This window comes from Furipterus horrens, unplaced genomic scaffold (assembly GCF_987537825.1).
Source record: "Furipterus horrens unplaced genomic scaffold, mFurHor1.1.pri manual_scaffold_3, whole genome shotgun sequence".
Lineage (NCBI taxonomy): Eukaryota > Metazoa > Chordata > Mammalia > Chiroptera > Furipteridae > Furipterus > Furipterus horrens.
Window position 1 is genome coordinate 184,387,921 of NW_028327173.1, and position 19,008 is coordinate 184,406,928.

Here is a 19,008-nt window from a genome sequence, read left to right on the forward strand (position 1 = left end):
TTCAGCAATTTTAGTAGTTTTACCAAACAAATCTCCATATACTTTATAAGGCTTAATTCATATTCACCCTTTCCAATGAAATTTTGATGATGTTTACCATTACCACTTTTTTACAGCAAGTCTCATTTTCTGTTATTTGTGAAACAAAAGTGTCAGTTTCTTTCCATGAATAATTACAGAATTTCTAAGTCGAAAGGGTGCTTATTTAGTCTAACGCCTTACTTAACTGATGAAGAAAGGGGACCAAATTTGTTGAAGATTACAGAACCTATTAGTAGGCAGGTTTAGAATTCTTCTCTTAAAATTCAAGACATTTAATCTTTTCAAATTTGAGAGAATTGTAGAGAACGAAGGTAGGTTACAGAGGTAACAATATTACCAACTATTTCCTCTTTATCTTGAGAGACAAAGGAAAATTCTCTTGGGCTTACTTTCCCATACAGGTGTGTGTACGTATCGCATTTGAAACTAGTTATGAATCCTTTGGGCACCAGGCTCTACGGTCATAATTGTAGGAAGTGGATTCATCATCTGGTTTCAATTTTTAATCCATTGTTAAAAATACTAGCAATGCATATACTCAACATTTTTAAACTATTTTATACCACCTCAATTCCATTCACCATCTCTTTTGTACTCCCATTATTTAAAATGAAATACATAACAATGTGAATCTTAAGAGGTCAAACCCATGTTCCAGATGCAACAATAAAAAACTCATATCCATCAAACTGATTGAGATTTTAATTGTGTACACACGTTGATTATACATTTTTGACTGTTTTTTAAGTTTCCCAGGTTTTACCATGGCTGAGAACCAAAGGGGGGGAAAAATATATATATATATATATGTATGTGTATGTAATTTTTTTTCAATGTAATAAGTCAACTTTAATAAGTAAAAACTTCAACCTTCTTCCAGCAACAAATGATTGCATCATTTGAAAGAAAGAAGGTAAAAACAAGAGAATACATTTTGGATTCTGTCACATACACAAGTAGGCAGATGGATTCAGGTACATGAGGCTTCCTGTACACACAAGCTTCATTAAGTACACAAACTACTTAGGCCAGAGGAACTGGAAATAGCCTTTCAGATGAAAAAACCATGAGTTCTTGCCAGGCCTTTATCTGGGAGATATCTGTGGAGTTAGAAAGGTGGCTCTGACATCAGAATAGACCACTGTCCTCATAGCACACTCGAGATTCACCCCCCTGCTCCAGTAAATATGGCTGTTATATTCTTTTACTTACTCTAGACCATTTCACTGCAGTTCTTACAAACTTTTTAAACAGAGGCGCGTGGGGGAGTGGCAGAAGCAAATGAGTAATTGACAATGATGTTTAAACAGCCATTAGGAAACAAGCGCTACACATGGTTACTGGGCAGTGCTGGGTCTGAAGGAAAAGGCTTCCCAACTCTTCCAAGCAGAGAAGTGGGTGGCGTCAAATCTGCCTCCTACACCCATATCCTTAAAACAGGACAAGATGGGATTGACCAGACCAGGTAATATCACTGAGGTTTGAGATAGCAGCTAAAATGTGCCTCAAGCTCTCCAACCTTTCTGGGACCTATGTTCCATTCCCCCAAGAACAAAAGGAACTGTTTTCTCAATAAGGCTTTAATTTCTCTTCCCAGGGGACCAGTGCTTAAAGTGATGTCAGCTACTCAGAAATTACTTTTACTTTTATTTTCTTCTTCTTCTTTTTGGTGGTATCACTGTCCCCATATCCTGGCTCTCCTGCACTCTCCAGAGCAGCTTTGGCATTCTTATCCTTTTTCTTCTTCTTTTCCTTTTTCTTCTTGATCAGCTGTGGAGACTCTGGCAAAGTCTTATCACTTTCACTCTCTCGCTTCCGCTTCTGCACCTTTGGGGATTTTACTGTTTCGGCAACCACCTCAGTCTTCACATCACTGTAGTCAACGTACTCCTGAATCCAGGTGACAGGCGTACTGTCTGTGGGCTTGCCATGTTTGTCCAGAAGGCCCTGCTTGATCATCAGCTTCTTCTGACTTGCCTTTGGACCTAATCCCCACTTCCGAGGGTAAGTGTCTCTTTCCATGATCACTCTCTTGATCTTGGCCACTATCCCATGGTCACAGGTAGAGATCACTGCTGTGGTCATTAGTGCAATAGCTATGCAGATTGCTTCCCCTTTAGTGGTGATAACCACAATCTCCTGATTGATTTCAATGCCATCCTCATAGCGGAGAACACCCGGAAGCACGATCTTTGCCCCATAGCAGATTGCGTTCACTGCACTGTCTTTCATAACCAGCCGTTTATGAGATGTCAACAGCTTTTCCAAAGGGTAAACAACTCGCCGCAGGTAACTCTCATCCTTGTGGTTATCGTACAGCCACTGGGCATCAAGCACATCGTGCATTGTCACCATGTGGTCCTTTTCGCTCATGACTCCAGAACGAACCCTCCGAAGTTCCTGCATCTGACCGCCAACTCCCAATAACAAACCAAGGTGTACACACAGCGTCCGAATATATGTGCCAGCCTCACAACTCACCCAGAAGATTCCTAATCTTCTTTCAGGATCATACTCAATCATTTTGCTCTCATAGATGGTCCGTACTCGGAGTTGCCTCTTTACTGCAGCAATAAGTGGGGGTCGCTGGAATAAGGCACCCGTCAGAGTTTCTAGGGCCCTAGCAAGTTGAGTTCCCCCTTCAATAGCATTGTGCAGCCGGACAATTCCCACATACTCTTTGCCTGCACTCTGTTGTGATTTTACCAGGCGAGTGGCTCGTTCTATGCACACGATTAAACAACCAGTCACCTTGGGATCCAGAGTACCACTGTGTCCTGTCTTCTCCACTCGCAGTATTCGTCGGATCCAGGCTACAACCTCATGGGAAGAGGGGTTTGAGGGCTTGTCAAGATTAATGAAACCTGTCTTGATATAATCCCCAATCTCCCTCTTCAGAGGATTTGAACCACAAGGAAGAGGTGTATAATGTGTTGTCCTTATATTTAACTTATCAAAATTTTTTAGTAACAAGGGCCACTGAGATGTGTCCAACTGATCCACTTTGGATTCAGGTTTGATAAGAAATTCTCCAACATGCTGTATTTCTGCAACATCGTCTTCTGGTAATGACTGGGGCACTTTTTTCTTCTTATGCTTCTTTGGCAAAGTAAATACTTCGACATCCGCCATGTTCCCCCACAGAGCGTGAGAGCCGCGTGTGCCACCTCCAAAAGAGCGATTAGAAACTCCCTGTGTAACTTTTAATTAAGAAGTTGAAAGGGCTAAAAAAAGGGAACTAAGAAACTGATATGAAATAGCCACAGGTGATTAATAACACATTTTATGAAAAATAAAAAGTAACAAATACTGAGATGCAACTCAACTGCCTTGGCCCGGGTTCTATTTCCACTTTTGCGACATGGTTGAGGTGGGAGGAACACCTTCTCACTAAGACTGGTTGGTACTTTTCATTGAAAAGCAGGGACCGTAGCGAAGAAGCCACAAAACCACGGGAGAGCCGCAGAAGGAGAAGCCAGTGTATCTACACTCAAGAGGCTCTACACTCAAGAGGCTCTGCTGCGGACTCCTAAGGTTGTGAAGATCGCCATGTAGACAAAAGACTTGGAGATGGGATCTTACAGCAGAGGAGAAGGAGGCTGAGAAGCAATCGGGAAGACGAGGCAGGACAGGATACCTCCTTCTTCGAGACCCACGCGGAGTGTCGCCGTTCTGTTACCCACGTAGCTTCCTAAGCTCCCTCCAGGTTCCCTGGTGCTTTTAGGGGGGCCAGCCGGCAGGTCCTGGGGGATGCGAGGAGCGGCCCCCCGTGCCAAGCCCTTCCCTCACCCGCTCAGGAGCGCGGCTCTGCTGCCCAGAGAGCCGGCCGCGGGCTCCGCAAACGGCGAGGGGCCCGGCTCGGTAGGGGATTGCTTCTGCCTGGCCCTCCGCTGAGGCTGCGCTCGTGCCTCGCGCGCACCCGCTCCTCGTTCTCCCAGCCAATCCGGCGCTACTCGCGCGTCCCGGAGCGGTCCCCGGTCCTCCTCCGCCAGGGCCGGCTCCTTCCCGCTCCCAGGACTACGCCGCTGAGCTCTCTCACTCCTCCCCTCACTCTCCACGAGTTCCACGCCTCGCAGTGTAGCTCCGCCCTGTCCCCGAGTCCGCCCCCACAGCCTCCCCAGCGTGTGCTCTCCCTTCCCCTCAGTCTCTGGCCACCCAGCCGGCCTGGCTCTCGCGCTCTGCAGAACGTCCCGGGTCTCTCCGGCTTCGGACGGACACCTCCCCGCGTTCTCCTCCGGCGGCCACCGCTCGTGCCTCCAGCCGCTCGCCGCCTCCGACTCAGACTCCGGGTCGCGCGCCCCGACTCCGCCCCCTCCCGCGGACTCGCGCGCTCCCGGTGCGGCCTCCCCCGGGCGCAGGCCGGTCCGCACGCGGCCGCCTCCCCCTCCTTCCCCGCTCACCTCCCGCTCCCGCTCTCGCGCTGTCCAAGGCGAGCGCGCTCCCGGCCGGCGCGCTCCAAGCTCCGGCTTCTCCCGGCTCCTGTCAGTGCGGTGACTGCGCTGGGAAACATGGCGACCGAGGGAATGATCCTTACTAACCACGACCATCAAATCCGTGTCGGAGTCCTCACAGGTAACCAGGAAGGAGGTCCGGGACCGCCACCGCTGCTGTCCCCGACTTGCCTCAGGCTTCTTGCCGGTGGTGACCCTTCTCTGCGGCCTCGGGAGGAGGGCAGGCTGAGAAGGGGGACGGGAAAGGGGGGCGTTTTACAACCGTGGAGAGCTGCTGTGTGTTGGGGTGCTCCCGTGGGGCCCCCCGGGAGCAGGAGCCGGTCCCGTGGGATGTCAGGCCCCAGCGCCTTCGCAGCCGAAGTCCCTGGCCCCCGGGGACCAAGGGGCCGGTGCGGCGGGCGCTGCGGGGCTCCTTGCTGCCGGTGCAGGCGGCGGGATCCCGGGGCTCCGCAGTCTGAAGCACGGCGCTCTGGGCTGGCCCGCGCGCCTCCTCCGCTAGTGCTCGTCCCAGGGAGGGGGGAATCCCATTTCCACCCCCTCGCTACCGCCCTCCCCCACTCTAGTGGCCCCGGGCCGCTCTTGCTGTGCTTGCTGGGGGACGGGCCGGACGGGACTTGGGTGTTCGTCAGGCGGAACTCTGCTCTGCCTTGGGCTGCCCCTCGCGAGCCGGGCATCCCTTCAGCCACCCATGGGACACCCCCTAGTCTCCCCCGAGAGGTGAGGGATCGGCTTGCACCCGGACCTCGGAAAGTGTCTGCATTCCGCCTTCCCGAGCGAAGGGCCCTCTGCCCGCTTCATCGTTCCCTTAAGAGGGACTGGTGGAGCCTGCTGCTGGGGATCCAGCCCTTTTCACTTGAGAGGAAAGGATTCCCCCACTTGGGCTCCTCTGCCTTTCCCTGTGGGCCCACCCCCCTCCCCCGCCACCCCTTGGTCCCGAGGCTGGGGATGAGCGCACTTTTCCCGGCCGCGTTTCCCTCCCTCGCGGGAACCGTGTGTGCCCTGCATGTCTGATTCCCTTGTATTTGGGTAACGTCCCTCACTTCGGCGAGAGGCAGTTGCTGCAGGGCATGACTTCCGAGATGAATAGCAAGCCGATTTGTAGGGGTTTCTGCTGTGGTTCTGTAGTTGACAAGGCGTATGTGTAACTGAGTGGCAAGGCGGGAGTTAAAGAACTATATTTAGAACCTGAGGGTTTTAGTTCACAGTGAAGGGAATCCAAGATTTACTGTTGTGATTTCTGAAAAAGAAGTGATGTAAACGGGAATCCTAGTGTTCACCGCACCCCCCCCCCCAATTCTTTTTGATTTTTTTTTTCCTTGTCAGAGATTCTGACAGGTTGAGACGGTGCTCGAGAAGGGACTAAATTGAATGAGACTTGCTTTTATTATTAGGTAGAAAAAAAAATCTCTGCCGGTAGATACTGAGTACAAAGCTTAATTTGGCTGCTGAGTTTTATGAAAGGAGATATCCATGACACTTCATCCAGTCTTTTAAGTAAATGGATTGCCTCTTCCTGTGTTTCTTTCCAGATGTTACCGACTTATTGAATTTTTATATTCGAAAGCCTCTTGGATAGAGAAACTAGTCTAAACGAATTGCTGGGAAGGGAATCCCCCCACTTCAGAACATGAGCTGTTTCTCTCTCCCCACCCCCACCCCCCGCCCTCTTCTGCCGAAACTGTTGCCTTGGGCAACGATTCAGTTATATCTCAGAATTGTTAGAGTTAACATTGGTGATTTTCAAAGAATCTAATTGTGGGGTATAAAAATGTATATACCCTATATCAGCCCTCAACTTGCACTTGAAATTCTAGTCATGTTTTGAAAACTAGTAGAGTAGTGAGAGTGAAGCTTAATAAAAACCAAAGTCTGTCAGCTGATCATAGCAATGAAAGGTCACAGATGTTTTAAAGTTAAACCATAGAACATTTCTTTTTTAATTTGTTCATTTAAGCTTTCCCTAGTAGTTTTATCTAGTGAGTCACCTTACTTGGGTCAAGTGACATAGTCATAGAGAATGCTCTGAAAGATGGGAGCTCTTATCCATATCCCTACAGTCCAATCGATATGCAAACAACTAAAGAAACAATGTATGCAATTATTTTGCTAAAATTGCCTAAATAAATTACCCGTGCGTTTGAGGACTAAAAGGAATTCCATATTCAGATGGATTAGGAGCAAATGTGATTACCTGAAGGCAGAATTGAATACATTTATCAGAGGTTAGGTAGAAACTGACATTTTTAAGGGTAGTTGAAAGTGGAAAACCTTAGAAATTAAAATGTTGATAAAGATGAGACTCTTGAGCAGAATAGAAATGTAATGCAAAGGCCTTGAAAAGCCCAGGTGGGATCGGTAGGTGGCATAGACAAAATGTCAAGGAGAGAAGAGAACTTTGCCAGTGGAATTAAAGATAATCTGGAGAAGCTATCTCATGAGAATGAGGTACGGTAATTGAGGGGACAAGTCTAGGGTCAGGAATAAGGATGTAGCTGAAGGAATGAAGAAGAAGAAGTTGCAGATTTGGGAGAAGTGGTAACAGAGGGCAACAGGATTTTATTATGGGATATTTGAAGTCCAAAATAACTCTGAGGCTTTTACTTGAAAAGCTTTCATATAAATATTTTCTACTATGATGGAGCCTGGAAATATGGAGAAGAATCAGATGAAAGAGCACCAGCCCTCAGTCTGCAAGTAGTGGATTTTATTACAAAGGGCTTAACATTTATGCCCTTGACATTCCATGTGATTTTGTGCAACAACAAAAACCCTATAAAAGTGAAGCTATGTTGTGCAATTTTGTGTCTTGTAGAATTTCAAATGTTGCAATTTTACTGTGAAATTGTGCTTAACTTAAGTACTATGATTTTATACTTAAGAATATTGAGTTAAGAGTCCACACTTAAAACTGCGATTTTATGAGTTGTAATTTGTGGCTCTTTTGAAACGCGAAGAGCTTGTTTTTAAATATATCCTCTGCATGCTTCATAATAGGGATTTCATCTAAATGTATTTTGCAGAGGTAGTGGAAAGTATTGTCTACCTGTGCATACATTTTACACGTGGTAGTGTTTTTGTGAAACTATTGTCATTTCTAAATTTTTAATTGGTTTCTTTGTTACATTTTTGATTTCCTGTTGCAAGATAATATTTATACTTTGAAATTTTTCATCTTCTGGATGTTTTTGTAATCTTCAGATCAGCTATGTATTTGGCAACTATAGTATGCAGTCGACTGAAACTTCTTACCAAATGAATTAACTTAGAATTTTGGAAGAATAATGGTAGGAAGGGAAATATTTACTGTCATTTATTCTTTTACCTAAAATCTTGAATTATTTAGGGCTTGGAAATGAGATTATAATAATATAACATGGATATATTAGCTATACTAATTATTTTTTATCAGGAAAATTGGGAACATTTTTGTTATAGAATAGGTTATCATGGAAACATTTTATGTTGAATATTATTCTTCATCTCTAGGAACGATATCTTTGTTAGTAACTATTTTATGTTGATTTGCTATAAATGAAGTGTTATAGGTCTTTTGTGATTTAAGATCTAGTTTTTAATATATGTTTCTAATGTTCTCTACTTCTGTTGCTGTTTGTAACAGACAAAAGACAATACAATGATGAATAACATGAGGCAAACAAATATCTGCTGTTTTGAAACTAGAAACATATGTGGGGCAGATATAGGATTTTTTTTTATTTTTATGGCTTCAGTAGTAATTATACTTAAGTGAGTCTTAATAGTTACACAGCAGGGTAACTATATTTCAAATTGTCACTTTTCACCTAATTTTTCCTGTTTCTAATGAAGCTGTTTATCAAGGGAGCACACTAGTTCAACTTCTATAAATGTTTCTCCAGGATATCAGGTAATAATGAATACATGTAGGGATAAAACAGGATGAGATAGATTATGTTCCATTGGGTATTTAATATCGTATTAGATAGCCATTGTTAATATTCAGTACCAAAACACTTAACTAAAGATGATCATTCATTACCTAAATTTTCACTGACAGTGACATGGATGAGAAATGATGCAAATATTTAGGAAAGGGGATTGTAAAAATCATACTTTTGCTCTAGTAATAATCATTTTTATTGCACTAAAGCTATAGATTTGTAATCAGTAAGAGATATTAGAATAAGATATAAGACTAGATAATAGAGATAAAAGGCTAATTGTAAACTAGAACACCTAAAGTATTAGTTACATGTAGAGAGTATTTCAGTCATTCAAAATATTTAATAACCAAACTAAGCCAGGGAGATGATAATCTTGTAACTCTGGAATTGTTTAAGCATTTATTTTATTTCATACCTCAAGCTTATCCTTATACATTATAACTATCAATATTACATTCTGAAAATACCATTTATTGTTGAGGATATATAAATAGATCTTTGTTTTGAGAATAGGTGTTGTCATTAAGTAGCCAAATCACTATTGCAAAAAAACCCTAAGCCCTACCGAATGGAATTGTGTATTCTGACCGACATCAACATTGATCTATATGACTTTTGTTAAAATGAAGCCTATTTCTTAAACTAAGTGGTTCTTTCATGAATTTTTGGTTGCAGACAATGTATTAGAGAATTAAAATTTTAGTTAAAGTAGAAAAATCATTAAACTGATTTTTAATGAATATACTTAATACTATCATCACTGACCAAAGACTATAAACTATTAGGACATAGGTTGTTACATATTAAGAGTTTTAACTATGTTAAAAACCCATATTATTATTTCACTTTGAGGTATATGGTGGAGAATGAACAATATGTTATTGAGGAGGACATGATCTATGAGTCTTATTTTTACTCTTTTAGGTGATAGATTTCTGGTTACGTTGAATAGGGTGCTTTTTTGTTTTTTTACTGTTTCAGTGAGTAAAACAGGTAAAATCTATACTTTGCTCCTAGAAGTAGTATTGAAGAACAATAAAGCATATTTGGAATTTGAGATGTTAAAAAATACTAAAAAGTAAGTAATGAAGCAATAGGGATTTCTTCCTTCACATCTGGGCAGAGAGGATAAATTAGGAAGAAGAGATTATTTAACCTGCTTAAAAGTAACTGGGACTGTAGTTACAATGCAATTCTTACTTAATTTTTGAGTGACCTTCCAAAAAGCAAATGTCTAGTGAAGTTTTGTCATGTAGTTCTGTCCAGGTTGTTTAGTGAGTTCATAAGTGGATTTGTATTTAATTAATTTTAACTAAGTAAGTAGAACTTCTTGCAACTTTTGTAATTAAAATAACCCCAACTTTTACAGTAGTTCTGCCAGTAACGATACATTTTGAAAGAATGGAATTTAATTTACTATGCTTTAAAATTTTACTGATTTGAAAACTAAAGGAGCAAGGAGATGAGATCAGGTGAAAAGAGCATCACACAATTTGTGCCCTGTTTCTCAGGTTGGGGTACATGACATTGTGTTAAAGGATCTAAGCTGTGGGAACAAACATAATAATTCTTTTAACATTTTATTAAACTTACTGAAGTGACGTTGGTTAATAAAATCAAATGTATCTATTTTACTTGAGATTATGTAATTTAAACCAGTTTAATATTAGATAAGCATGAGTAGATTAGGCACAGAGTGTAGAATTCGCATGAGATTTTAAGATAAAATCTGAAACTTCAAAGAAATTTCAAGTGAGTCCATTGCATAACTCCAGACTTCGTTCTTCTGTTATTGGTACTGTGGGGAAAAAATTTTTTAATGAACACTGGGTCATAGAACACTAGAAGATTCATTTCCTAATGCTAGTCTGGCCAGTAATATTTTTATAACCTTGAACAATATTACTTAACTCTCCCTCTCAACTTTCTTTACCACTAACATCAAGGATTCATTCTCAGAGATGACTTGAAGCCCTATGGAAATGTTTATTTCTATCATTTAGCATCTTGACCACCTGGAAAGAGAAATATAGAATATCAGGCTTAGTTGATTTTTTTGTCTTTACAATGGAAATGATTGTGGGGAAGAGGTAGATTATACATAAAATGCAAGAGAATTAGAAATAGAAGAAAAGATAAAAATTTCAGATATCAGGTGCTGTCAGTGTAAACTAAAGGAAAAGTATTTAGATTTTTTTTAATTTAGAAATTTGTGACATTAACACTTTTTCTGTTACCAGGTTCAGTCTTACCCTTAATTTCAAATTTAGCTCAAGCCTCACTTCCTCAACAAACTCTTTCTTAGGACTTATTCTTTATAATGATGTCTTTCTTTGTTTTCCTACAGTGTTTATAAATTGTTGTTTATACCCTGTAATCATGTACATGTTGGAGGCTGAAAGGTGGGTGTGTTTAAAGGACTTTGAAGTCAAACAAACTTGGATTTCAGACTCAGGTTTGCCCTTGATAAAAAGAGGAAGTCATTTAACCTCTTTGAATTTCAGTTTCCTTCTCCAAAATGAAGAAGGCAATACTTCACAGTTTTAAGAATTAACTGAAATAATGTATGTGAAAATGCCTACCATGTATCTCTAAATTGGAGTATATATAGTACTCAATAATCTTTATTTCCTTTCCTCTTTATATGTTGCTTTGGTGCATTTTGTAACAGCTTCATGTATAAATATCTTATTCAAAATAGATTTTAGAGTTTTTGAAACCAGTGATGTGATCTTTACTTCTGTTGTGCCCTTCCAACATAGCACCTATTAATGAAGTAGTTGCATAGGTGTTTAATAAAATATTAGGTGGTTTGACATTTATATGGTAGCTTAGGAAGTGGCTACCCAGAAATATTTAGGTAAACTAGAGCTTCAGTGTTACTAGGGAAAAGAAAGTTCAGGGTAGATGGAGTGGGATATAGTATTTTTTATAACATATTTATAACTGGTAACAGGGTGATATTAATAATGTATATTTGAGACATTTTATACTATCAAATTTAATATATTGCCTCTTAGTTGATGGTCATAGTATGTATGGGGATTATTTTAGGGTAATTTTACAGTAATTTTTAAAAACATCTTTAAAAATGAAAATTTAAAGTTATAGGCAAAAGAAATTTTAAAAAAGTTATTTATTTTGAAGATTAACTGTAATGGTCAAAATAGCAAAACAGCATAAAATAGGAGTCCAGAGTTGTACCCCTTTTATCATTTTCAAGACACAACCACAGCTTACCTATTTCCTTAGCTTTGAGTAGGGGTCAGTCACTATCCTTACCTTATAGGATTAATGTGAAGAGCAAAAGAAATAACGTGTTTAATATTCTACACCTACTAGTGCCAGGTTCTGTGCTTGTGAAGGATACAATAGTAAATAAGACAGCTACAAGATCTTATCTTCTTGGAGCAGTATTTAATCAAGTTGGATATTGACAAATTCATGCTTAATTTATGTTGCATTTCTAGGAATAAAATGCTTCTATATTTTATTTTTGTTATAGGTTAAGTATAATTACCAAAATTGTTTTCAAGCCACTTTTGACAGAAGTTTTTAAACCATTACACATCGCTTGCTTTCTAAGATAGAAAATATTGAATGAACATAATGTACTTATGTTCTGTTTGTTCTTATCACCTTGCATGTTATTCAGTCCTTCCTCTTATACTGCCTGAGAAGTAGAGAAGTTAAGTAACTTACTCAAGATTACATCAGTGGCAGGGCCAGATTTCAAGAACAGGTCTAACTGTGCTCTTAGCAGCTATCGTTCTATATTCTGTTCTGAATATCTGTTATTATGGAGTGTATTTGCTTTTCAATTGTGACTTGACATACTTACTCTTCTCCATCTAGTTTATAATCTGCTATAGCGTTGAGAAGCACGTAAACAACCTTGATAAGAATTATATATGATATCACATTCAGTTAGACTTTAAGTGAGGTCTCAAGAATAAGTATTTCACGTTTGGGTTAAGGGCATCAGAGGATCAATGAGTCATTACTACTTATAAATTTACTTATTTCTTTATACTTTGAGATTTCAGAATCATGGCTAATTGGGTCTGCCTGTTGCTGAAATGTTAATAAAAATGCAGAAACTTGCAAAAGGAAGAGAGCAAGAGCAATATGAGTGCTAAACAGAATGAAATGTTTCCTTTAATTCTCTATGTCCTGTTAAGTTCTTTTTTTAAAGAACATTAAGAAGAGGGTAAACTTGAAATTAACAATCTTTAAAGTCTGATTAGGTTAAGAATTTTTGGTTATCTTAGAAACAATAAATTCAATAGAGTAAATATAATTTTCAGACATAAAAAAGATGAGTAATTTTAAAAAGTGATCACCTTTCCCCTTGCACTTAAGAATCATTACTAAACATTTTCATTTTGACCCATGGACATGAACAACAGGGTGGGGATTGATTGTCGGAGGGGATTGGTCAGGGGAGAGCAGTGGGGGGAAAAATGGGACAACTGCAATAGAACAACAATAAAAAAATGAAAAAAATTATTTTAATGCAAATTTCTGTAATTATTCTTTGATATAATTAATATCCATACAATAGGAGTTACATTTGAATCTAGTTGTGAGTGGGAAATTAAATTCTTCAAACATATTTTTAGTTTTAGAAACTTTAATTAGAGCGTATTTGTGCATTGTAAAATGTAACAATACAGAAAGGTAAAGTATAAAATTAAGTCCTATCACCTTACTTCCCCAGTCTCTTCAGTGTTAACCACTTTTAAGATTTTTGTTTTTGTTTGTTCTTCTGTATACAAGTGTGTATTTGAATATACACATGTGGAATCAGACATTATATCAGTTTGCAAATTGGCCATAAATGACCAGTAAACATGTTTTTTTAGGCCCATATTGGTTTTACAAAAAAGTATGTTTCTAACACTTAAAAAAGATATATTTCATATAAACCAATATTTTTAGCTTTTTAAGATTCAGCAACACTGTACCTCTTTCTTACATGACAGTAATTGGTTAAAGTGGCTGTCCCTTTGAGATAAAGGCCTGTGTTCTCCAGTTTTCCACAATTCCCATTTAACCTCAGTATGTTCATCTGCCTCACCCTATAGGCATTTGAGTTTGTAATCTTTGCTCAAATGTAACACAGTATTCTGCACCACCCTCTCTCCTGGACATCTTTTTGTATCAGTGAAAATAATAATAATAGTTAGCCTTATTGAAAGCTTACCAAGTATGAAATACTTTTCTAGAGCCTATTAATTCACCCAATCCTTATAATAGTAGAGATTATTAAATTTGCTCAAATCACTGAGATAAGAGGCCAGGCTTCCTGTTGAACCCATATAGTCTGTTCCTAGAGTGTAAGCTCTTAACTGCTACTTTATACTCCTTGGCATTTAACAATTAGCTCATATAGATATACATATTTCTTTTTAATGGTTCTATTATAATTGTATTATAGGTTATGATTTAATCAATCCTCAATTGATGGTCATTGAGGCTTCTAATTTTTTACTGCAACAAATGTAGACAATACTGTTGTACATTTATCATCGCATATTTGTGAGTTTTTTAAGTGTAAGTTACTTATAATAAGTAAAATTTTGGGTCAATGGTATATGAATTTTAAAGTTTTGATAGAAATTACAAACTTGTTTCTGACAAAGGATGTGCTTATAGTAATTAATATTCTCATCTTCATTTGGTATTTTCTTTTTAATCTTTATAAGTTCTTTGGAGATTATCTTCTTTTTTGAGTTAGTTATATATGTGGATCAGGACCTTTTCATTGTAAATGACTGATACCCAGCTCAAAATAAGTTTTAAGTGAAAAAGGGAATTTATTAATTTACATAGCCACAGAGTCTAAAGGAGGAACTGACTTGAGTGAGTTAAGCACTGTGATCAAGTTACTAATGTGATCACAGACTTATTCTCCATTTCAGTGCTTTGATTTTCTGAATATGCATCAGGCTGACTTCCTTTATGTATCCTGAAGTGAGGGGGAGGGGCAGGTTAGGAAATAGAGTAATAAATAATTTCATGATTTCCCCTTCCCAACTAGTGATTCCACAGGAAAGATTTTCTTTTTCATGACATTTGTATACAAAATTCCAGGATGCTCCTTCATCTGGCTTGGCTCACATGTCCATCTTTGGGCCAATCATTGTGACTAGGAGTGTGAGGACTTTTATTGGCCAGTTCTTTATCACACGTCTGTCTTGGGAGTGGGACACTAAATAGGCAGCCTCACCAGAATAACATAGGGGGAAAGAGAGGCCTTCACAGGAAGAGGAGCTTCTGCCACTAGAAGAGGAAAATAGAGGTTCCCTAAAGTTGTGAGGCGTTACTATAGTTTGTTATATCTGCCCCATTTCTTCTTTCTCTTGCCTCTTCCATGAAAATGGTCCTCTGACAGATAGTTCTTAATTAAATCTGGAGCAAGATAAAGTGTGAGAATTAGTATGTTAAACTCAGGGGCCCCTAGTATCAACAGTGGTTATTTATCTGAATCGTTTATGATTACTTCCACTTTTTCATACTCTACATGGGAATGGTTATCAAACAACATTTTAGAACAGTAGTATATGTGTAATAGAGAGTAAAATTATACTAGTTTTTACAGTGGCCCTTTTATGTTGCTTTTTTTAAAATTTATGATCAGCTATGGGTCTTTGGGCTTTTTTTTTCTTTCTACAAATGATCGCTCCAGTGTTTTCTAAATTTTGTGCTACCAACACTTTACTGGGAGATGTTATAAAAGGCATATTAGGAAGAGGTTTTTACATGGTCAAATAAATTTGGAAAGTGCTATATAATATATCCCTCTTTATGGAGATTCACAGTCTATTGAAGCATATTAGCATAGTAAAGATGTGAGAAATAAAATTGTGAATCCTGTTGAATTTTATTTAGTCTAGTTTTTCCAAAACTTTTTGATAATGGAGTACTTCTTGAAGACATACCAAAGTTCTGTTCAACAACTCTTTGGGAAATAGTGATCTTTCATTTGCAAGTTATCTTTGGGGAGTTTATGTAAGATCTTTATATTTATTCTTTTAGCTTTATGCCCTAGAAATAGTGGTTTCCTACAGTAATCTCTACTATAAAAATGAATTCTTTTATTCTGTATTTACGTTTAAAATATATTTTTTCCTTCCCTGGCTGGTGTGGTTCAGTGGATTGAGCACTGGCCTGTGGGCTTAAAGGTCACTGGTTCGATTCCCAGTCAGGGTACATGCCTGGGTTATAGGCCAGGTCCCCAGTTGGAGGCATGCAAGAGGCAACCAGTCGATGTTTCTCTTGCACATCGATGTTTCCCTCTCTTTCTCCCTCATTTCCTCTCTCTAAATATAAACAAAATATTTTTAAACTAAAATATTTTTCAAATTATTCATCACTTCTTTATTTTCTTTTTTTATATTAAAATATTGGCTGAATATGTTATTCTCTTACTCAGAAAAACCTATTATAGCAAAGACTAGGAAGACCAATCTTGATTCTGTTACTACTGTTTGGGGAAAGAACAGTAGATCAATTTCTATTTTGGATTTTTTCCAGTGGGAGTTTGGTATCATCTGTAAAGTATGACGTGCAATAGATGCTCTCTAAAATCTCATTCAACTCTCAAATTTTATTAATCCTAATTTCGGGATCATACCTCATGTTTACCATTCTTTTATGGCTTATATTCATGTTGTCTACAATCTATTAATGACAGCAAAATTATTGATCTGAAATACTTCCCTTCAAACAGAAAAAATTGCTAGAAAAAGACACTGACATTCATGTCAACTATAAATGGAAATAAATGGCTGTTACTTCCACTGCATAATATGTGGAATTTTAGTTCATTCAATATCCCATGCTATAGAAAATTCAGATCGCAAAATGCTTAGATTTATAATAAAAATTACATGCATATAAGTGTAATAACTGATTCATACTATCAGGCTTGGAAGAATAATAGTGATTTAGAGGTATGTCAGGTATTACCTTTTTCTTTTAAAATCTTAATTCTGATAATATACCAGAGATCTGGAAAGCAAAGTTAGTACTTCAAAAAAGTTATGATTATTGCCATTACATATTTAAAATAACTCCACTGTGTGTGGAGTTCACAGATCTTCTCATGTCAGTGGATTTTTTTGAGGTGCTCCAGTTTCCTTCCGCGTCACAAAGATGTGTACATTAGGTGAATTGTTGTGTCTAAATTGTCCCTACCTGAGAGAGTGTGGGTGTGCATGATGCGCCCTGCAATGAAAGGGGTCCTGTCCAGGGCTAGTTCCCTCCTTGCACCCTGAGCTGTAGAGATAGATTTCGGCCACCTGCAACACTGAAATGGAAGAAGCAGGTTGGAAAATAATTATCTATTTGTTTTTATTAATTTTTCTTAAATGTAAGTATAACTTACATTTGTTTCAATGTTTAATATTAGAAGTGTTTGGGGGCTTTATTTAGAAGTTTGGTTGTTACCAGAAATATGCTGTAAGAACTTAACTTTTGTTTATATCAATTAGACTGTGGTAAAATTGACTTTGTTTTATGTCATTTCATTAAAGCCATGGTTCAAAAGATCATATCCATGATGTTAAGTGAAGACTTACTGTTCTCAGAATAGTAGCAGGGCTCTGGATGAGGCCGTTTGAGTTTATACCTAAGTTTTTAGAGTTGCTTAACTTCTCTAAGCTTCAGTTTTTTCATCTGTGAAATGGGGAATACCAATTTCTACCTTAATTTTTGACAGTAAAGTTTGAGAATCAAGATAATTTTTGGCAAGAGAGTTTGAGAATCATTGAGTTAGGTTAATACTTCACTTGGATTTTCCAGTTTTTTTCTGCAGATGGGTCTGTGAAGTAATACTAATTTTAAAAATGATCAATTATGTATCAGAATGAAATATTTATTCTTTTCTGATTCTTAATACAATTCAGAAGTGAGTCATTTCTAATACATGAGGAACTTGAAATGGAGATGCCCCTACCCCCATAGTAGGGATTTTTAAACAGCTAAGTAACTGTGGACCTGGTTTTATTGCTCAGTTATTTTTCTGTCCATTATTAATATATTAGTCTAACCATAATCTGATTTGTTAACAAACAGTACTACCCAGTTCAGTATTGTCTTAGTCCATTTGGATTGCTATAACAAAGTGCCATAGACTGGGTAGCTTATAAACAACAATTTTTTTTTTCACAGTTCTGGAGGCTAGGAAGTCTAAGATCAAGGTACCAGCAGAATCAATGATCAGCAGCTGCATGCTTCATGTAGATAGCTTTCTTTATCTCCTCATGTGGTAGGAAAGTGGAGGGAACTCTGGGGCTTTGTCCTCATGATTAATCACCTCCCCAAATTTTCATCTCCAAACATCATCACACTCAGGGAATAGGTTTCAACATAAAAATTTTGAAGAGAGGGACACAAACATCCATTTTATGGAAGCATATGCCATTTGACATACTTAGCATTGTGTTGGGCTACAGCTATGACAGGCATACCTTGGAGATATTGAGAATTTGGTTCCAGACCCACTGCAATAAAGTGAATATCACAGTAAAGTGAGCTACATGATTTTTTTTGGTTTCCCAGTGCATGTAAAAGTTTTATTTACACTATACTGTAGCGTGTTAACTGTGCAATAAAACAATGAACATACCTTACTTAAAAAAATACTTTATTGCTGAAGAAACAATAGCTATCATTTGAGTTGTAATCTTTTTGCTGGTGTAGACTTTCACCTTCAATTTGTAAAACAAAACAAAATGAAACAAAGCACCCCTCCCCCTGCAATATCTGAGAAACACAATAAAGTGCAATAAAACAAGATATGCTTGTAGATATAGTGTCAACCTTTAAGTGTGAAGAATTGGCTGTAAGTAGGTTTACATGTTAAGTCATTTATTTCTTAAAACACTTTCCCAGTACTAGGGTACATCAGAGAAGGAAAACTCTGACTCCAAAAAACCTCCGCTGCCTTGCGGCATACCTCTTCAGGGGAAAGGCTAAGGGAGTAAACCCCGACAGAAAATCCGGAGCCGGAGTCCCTAAGGCGGTTTGACGTTGTAGTCAACACCGGCAACTCCTGCGGCGCACCTGAAGCCAAGCTGTATTGACTCCGTCTTTCCCTTGGATCCTTCAGCTGCGAAGAGAGGGGGGGTCTGCTGCATGGGCAACAGCAGACCCTCCATATCACCCTGCCCAGGCTCTGTAGCTTCAGCTTCACTGGAGAGGACACTCCAGCGTCATCGCAAGATGTCGATTCAACACGGGAGGAGACAGATACCGTGTCACTCCCGAGTCGGACTGCACAGCCATTCTCGGCGGTGCAGAGACTCTTAAGAAGCTACATCATCGTCTCTCGAGACGGACGGCTGCCGACGAGTCTATGTTAGGAAAGTACAATTCCAAGTTACTTGCATATGAATTGAACTTTTATATTTAAAATTTACATTATAAACCACCACAAAGTTTAGTGGCTTAAAACTACAACTTAGTGTCTTTCACATATCTATGAATTAACTCAGTGGTTCTGTGTTAGGAGGCATTGTTCGGGGTTCTGGTATAGCTAGCTGCAGCCAGCTGGAGGCTTGACCAGGACTATCATCCAGGCCCTT

The 19,008-nt window shown here is 38.9% G+C and overlaps 1 protein-coding gene and 1 pseudogene across 8 annotated transcripts in view; one reads left to right on the plus strand and one right to left on the minus strand.

Annotated features, from left to right (window-relative positions):
• Positions 1-851: 851 nt before the first annotated feature.
• On the minus strand, positions 852-4,121 carry LOC150016933 (H/ACA ribonucleoprotein complex subunit DKC1 pseudogene; annotated as a pseudogene).
• Positions 4,122-4,331: 210 nt separating this feature from the next.
• GPHN (gephyrin) overlaps positions 4,332-19,008 on the plus strand; it is a 414,033-nt gene continuing 399,356 nt past the window's right edge. For 4 of the 8 annotated variants that reach the window (XM_090271006.1, XM_090271012.1, XM_090271005.1 and 1 more), the window contains exon 1: positions 4,333-4,614. In XM_090271006.1, coding sequence (XP_090127132.1) covers positions 4,551-4,614 — 64 coding nt within the window. In that variant the 5' untranslated portion in view covers positions 4,333-4,550. Of the gene's footprint in view, positions 4,615-19,008 lie in introns of all 8 variants that reach the window. The other 4 variants (XM_090271004.1, XM_090271010.1, XM_090271009.1 and 1 more) reach the window with 2 other exon arrangements.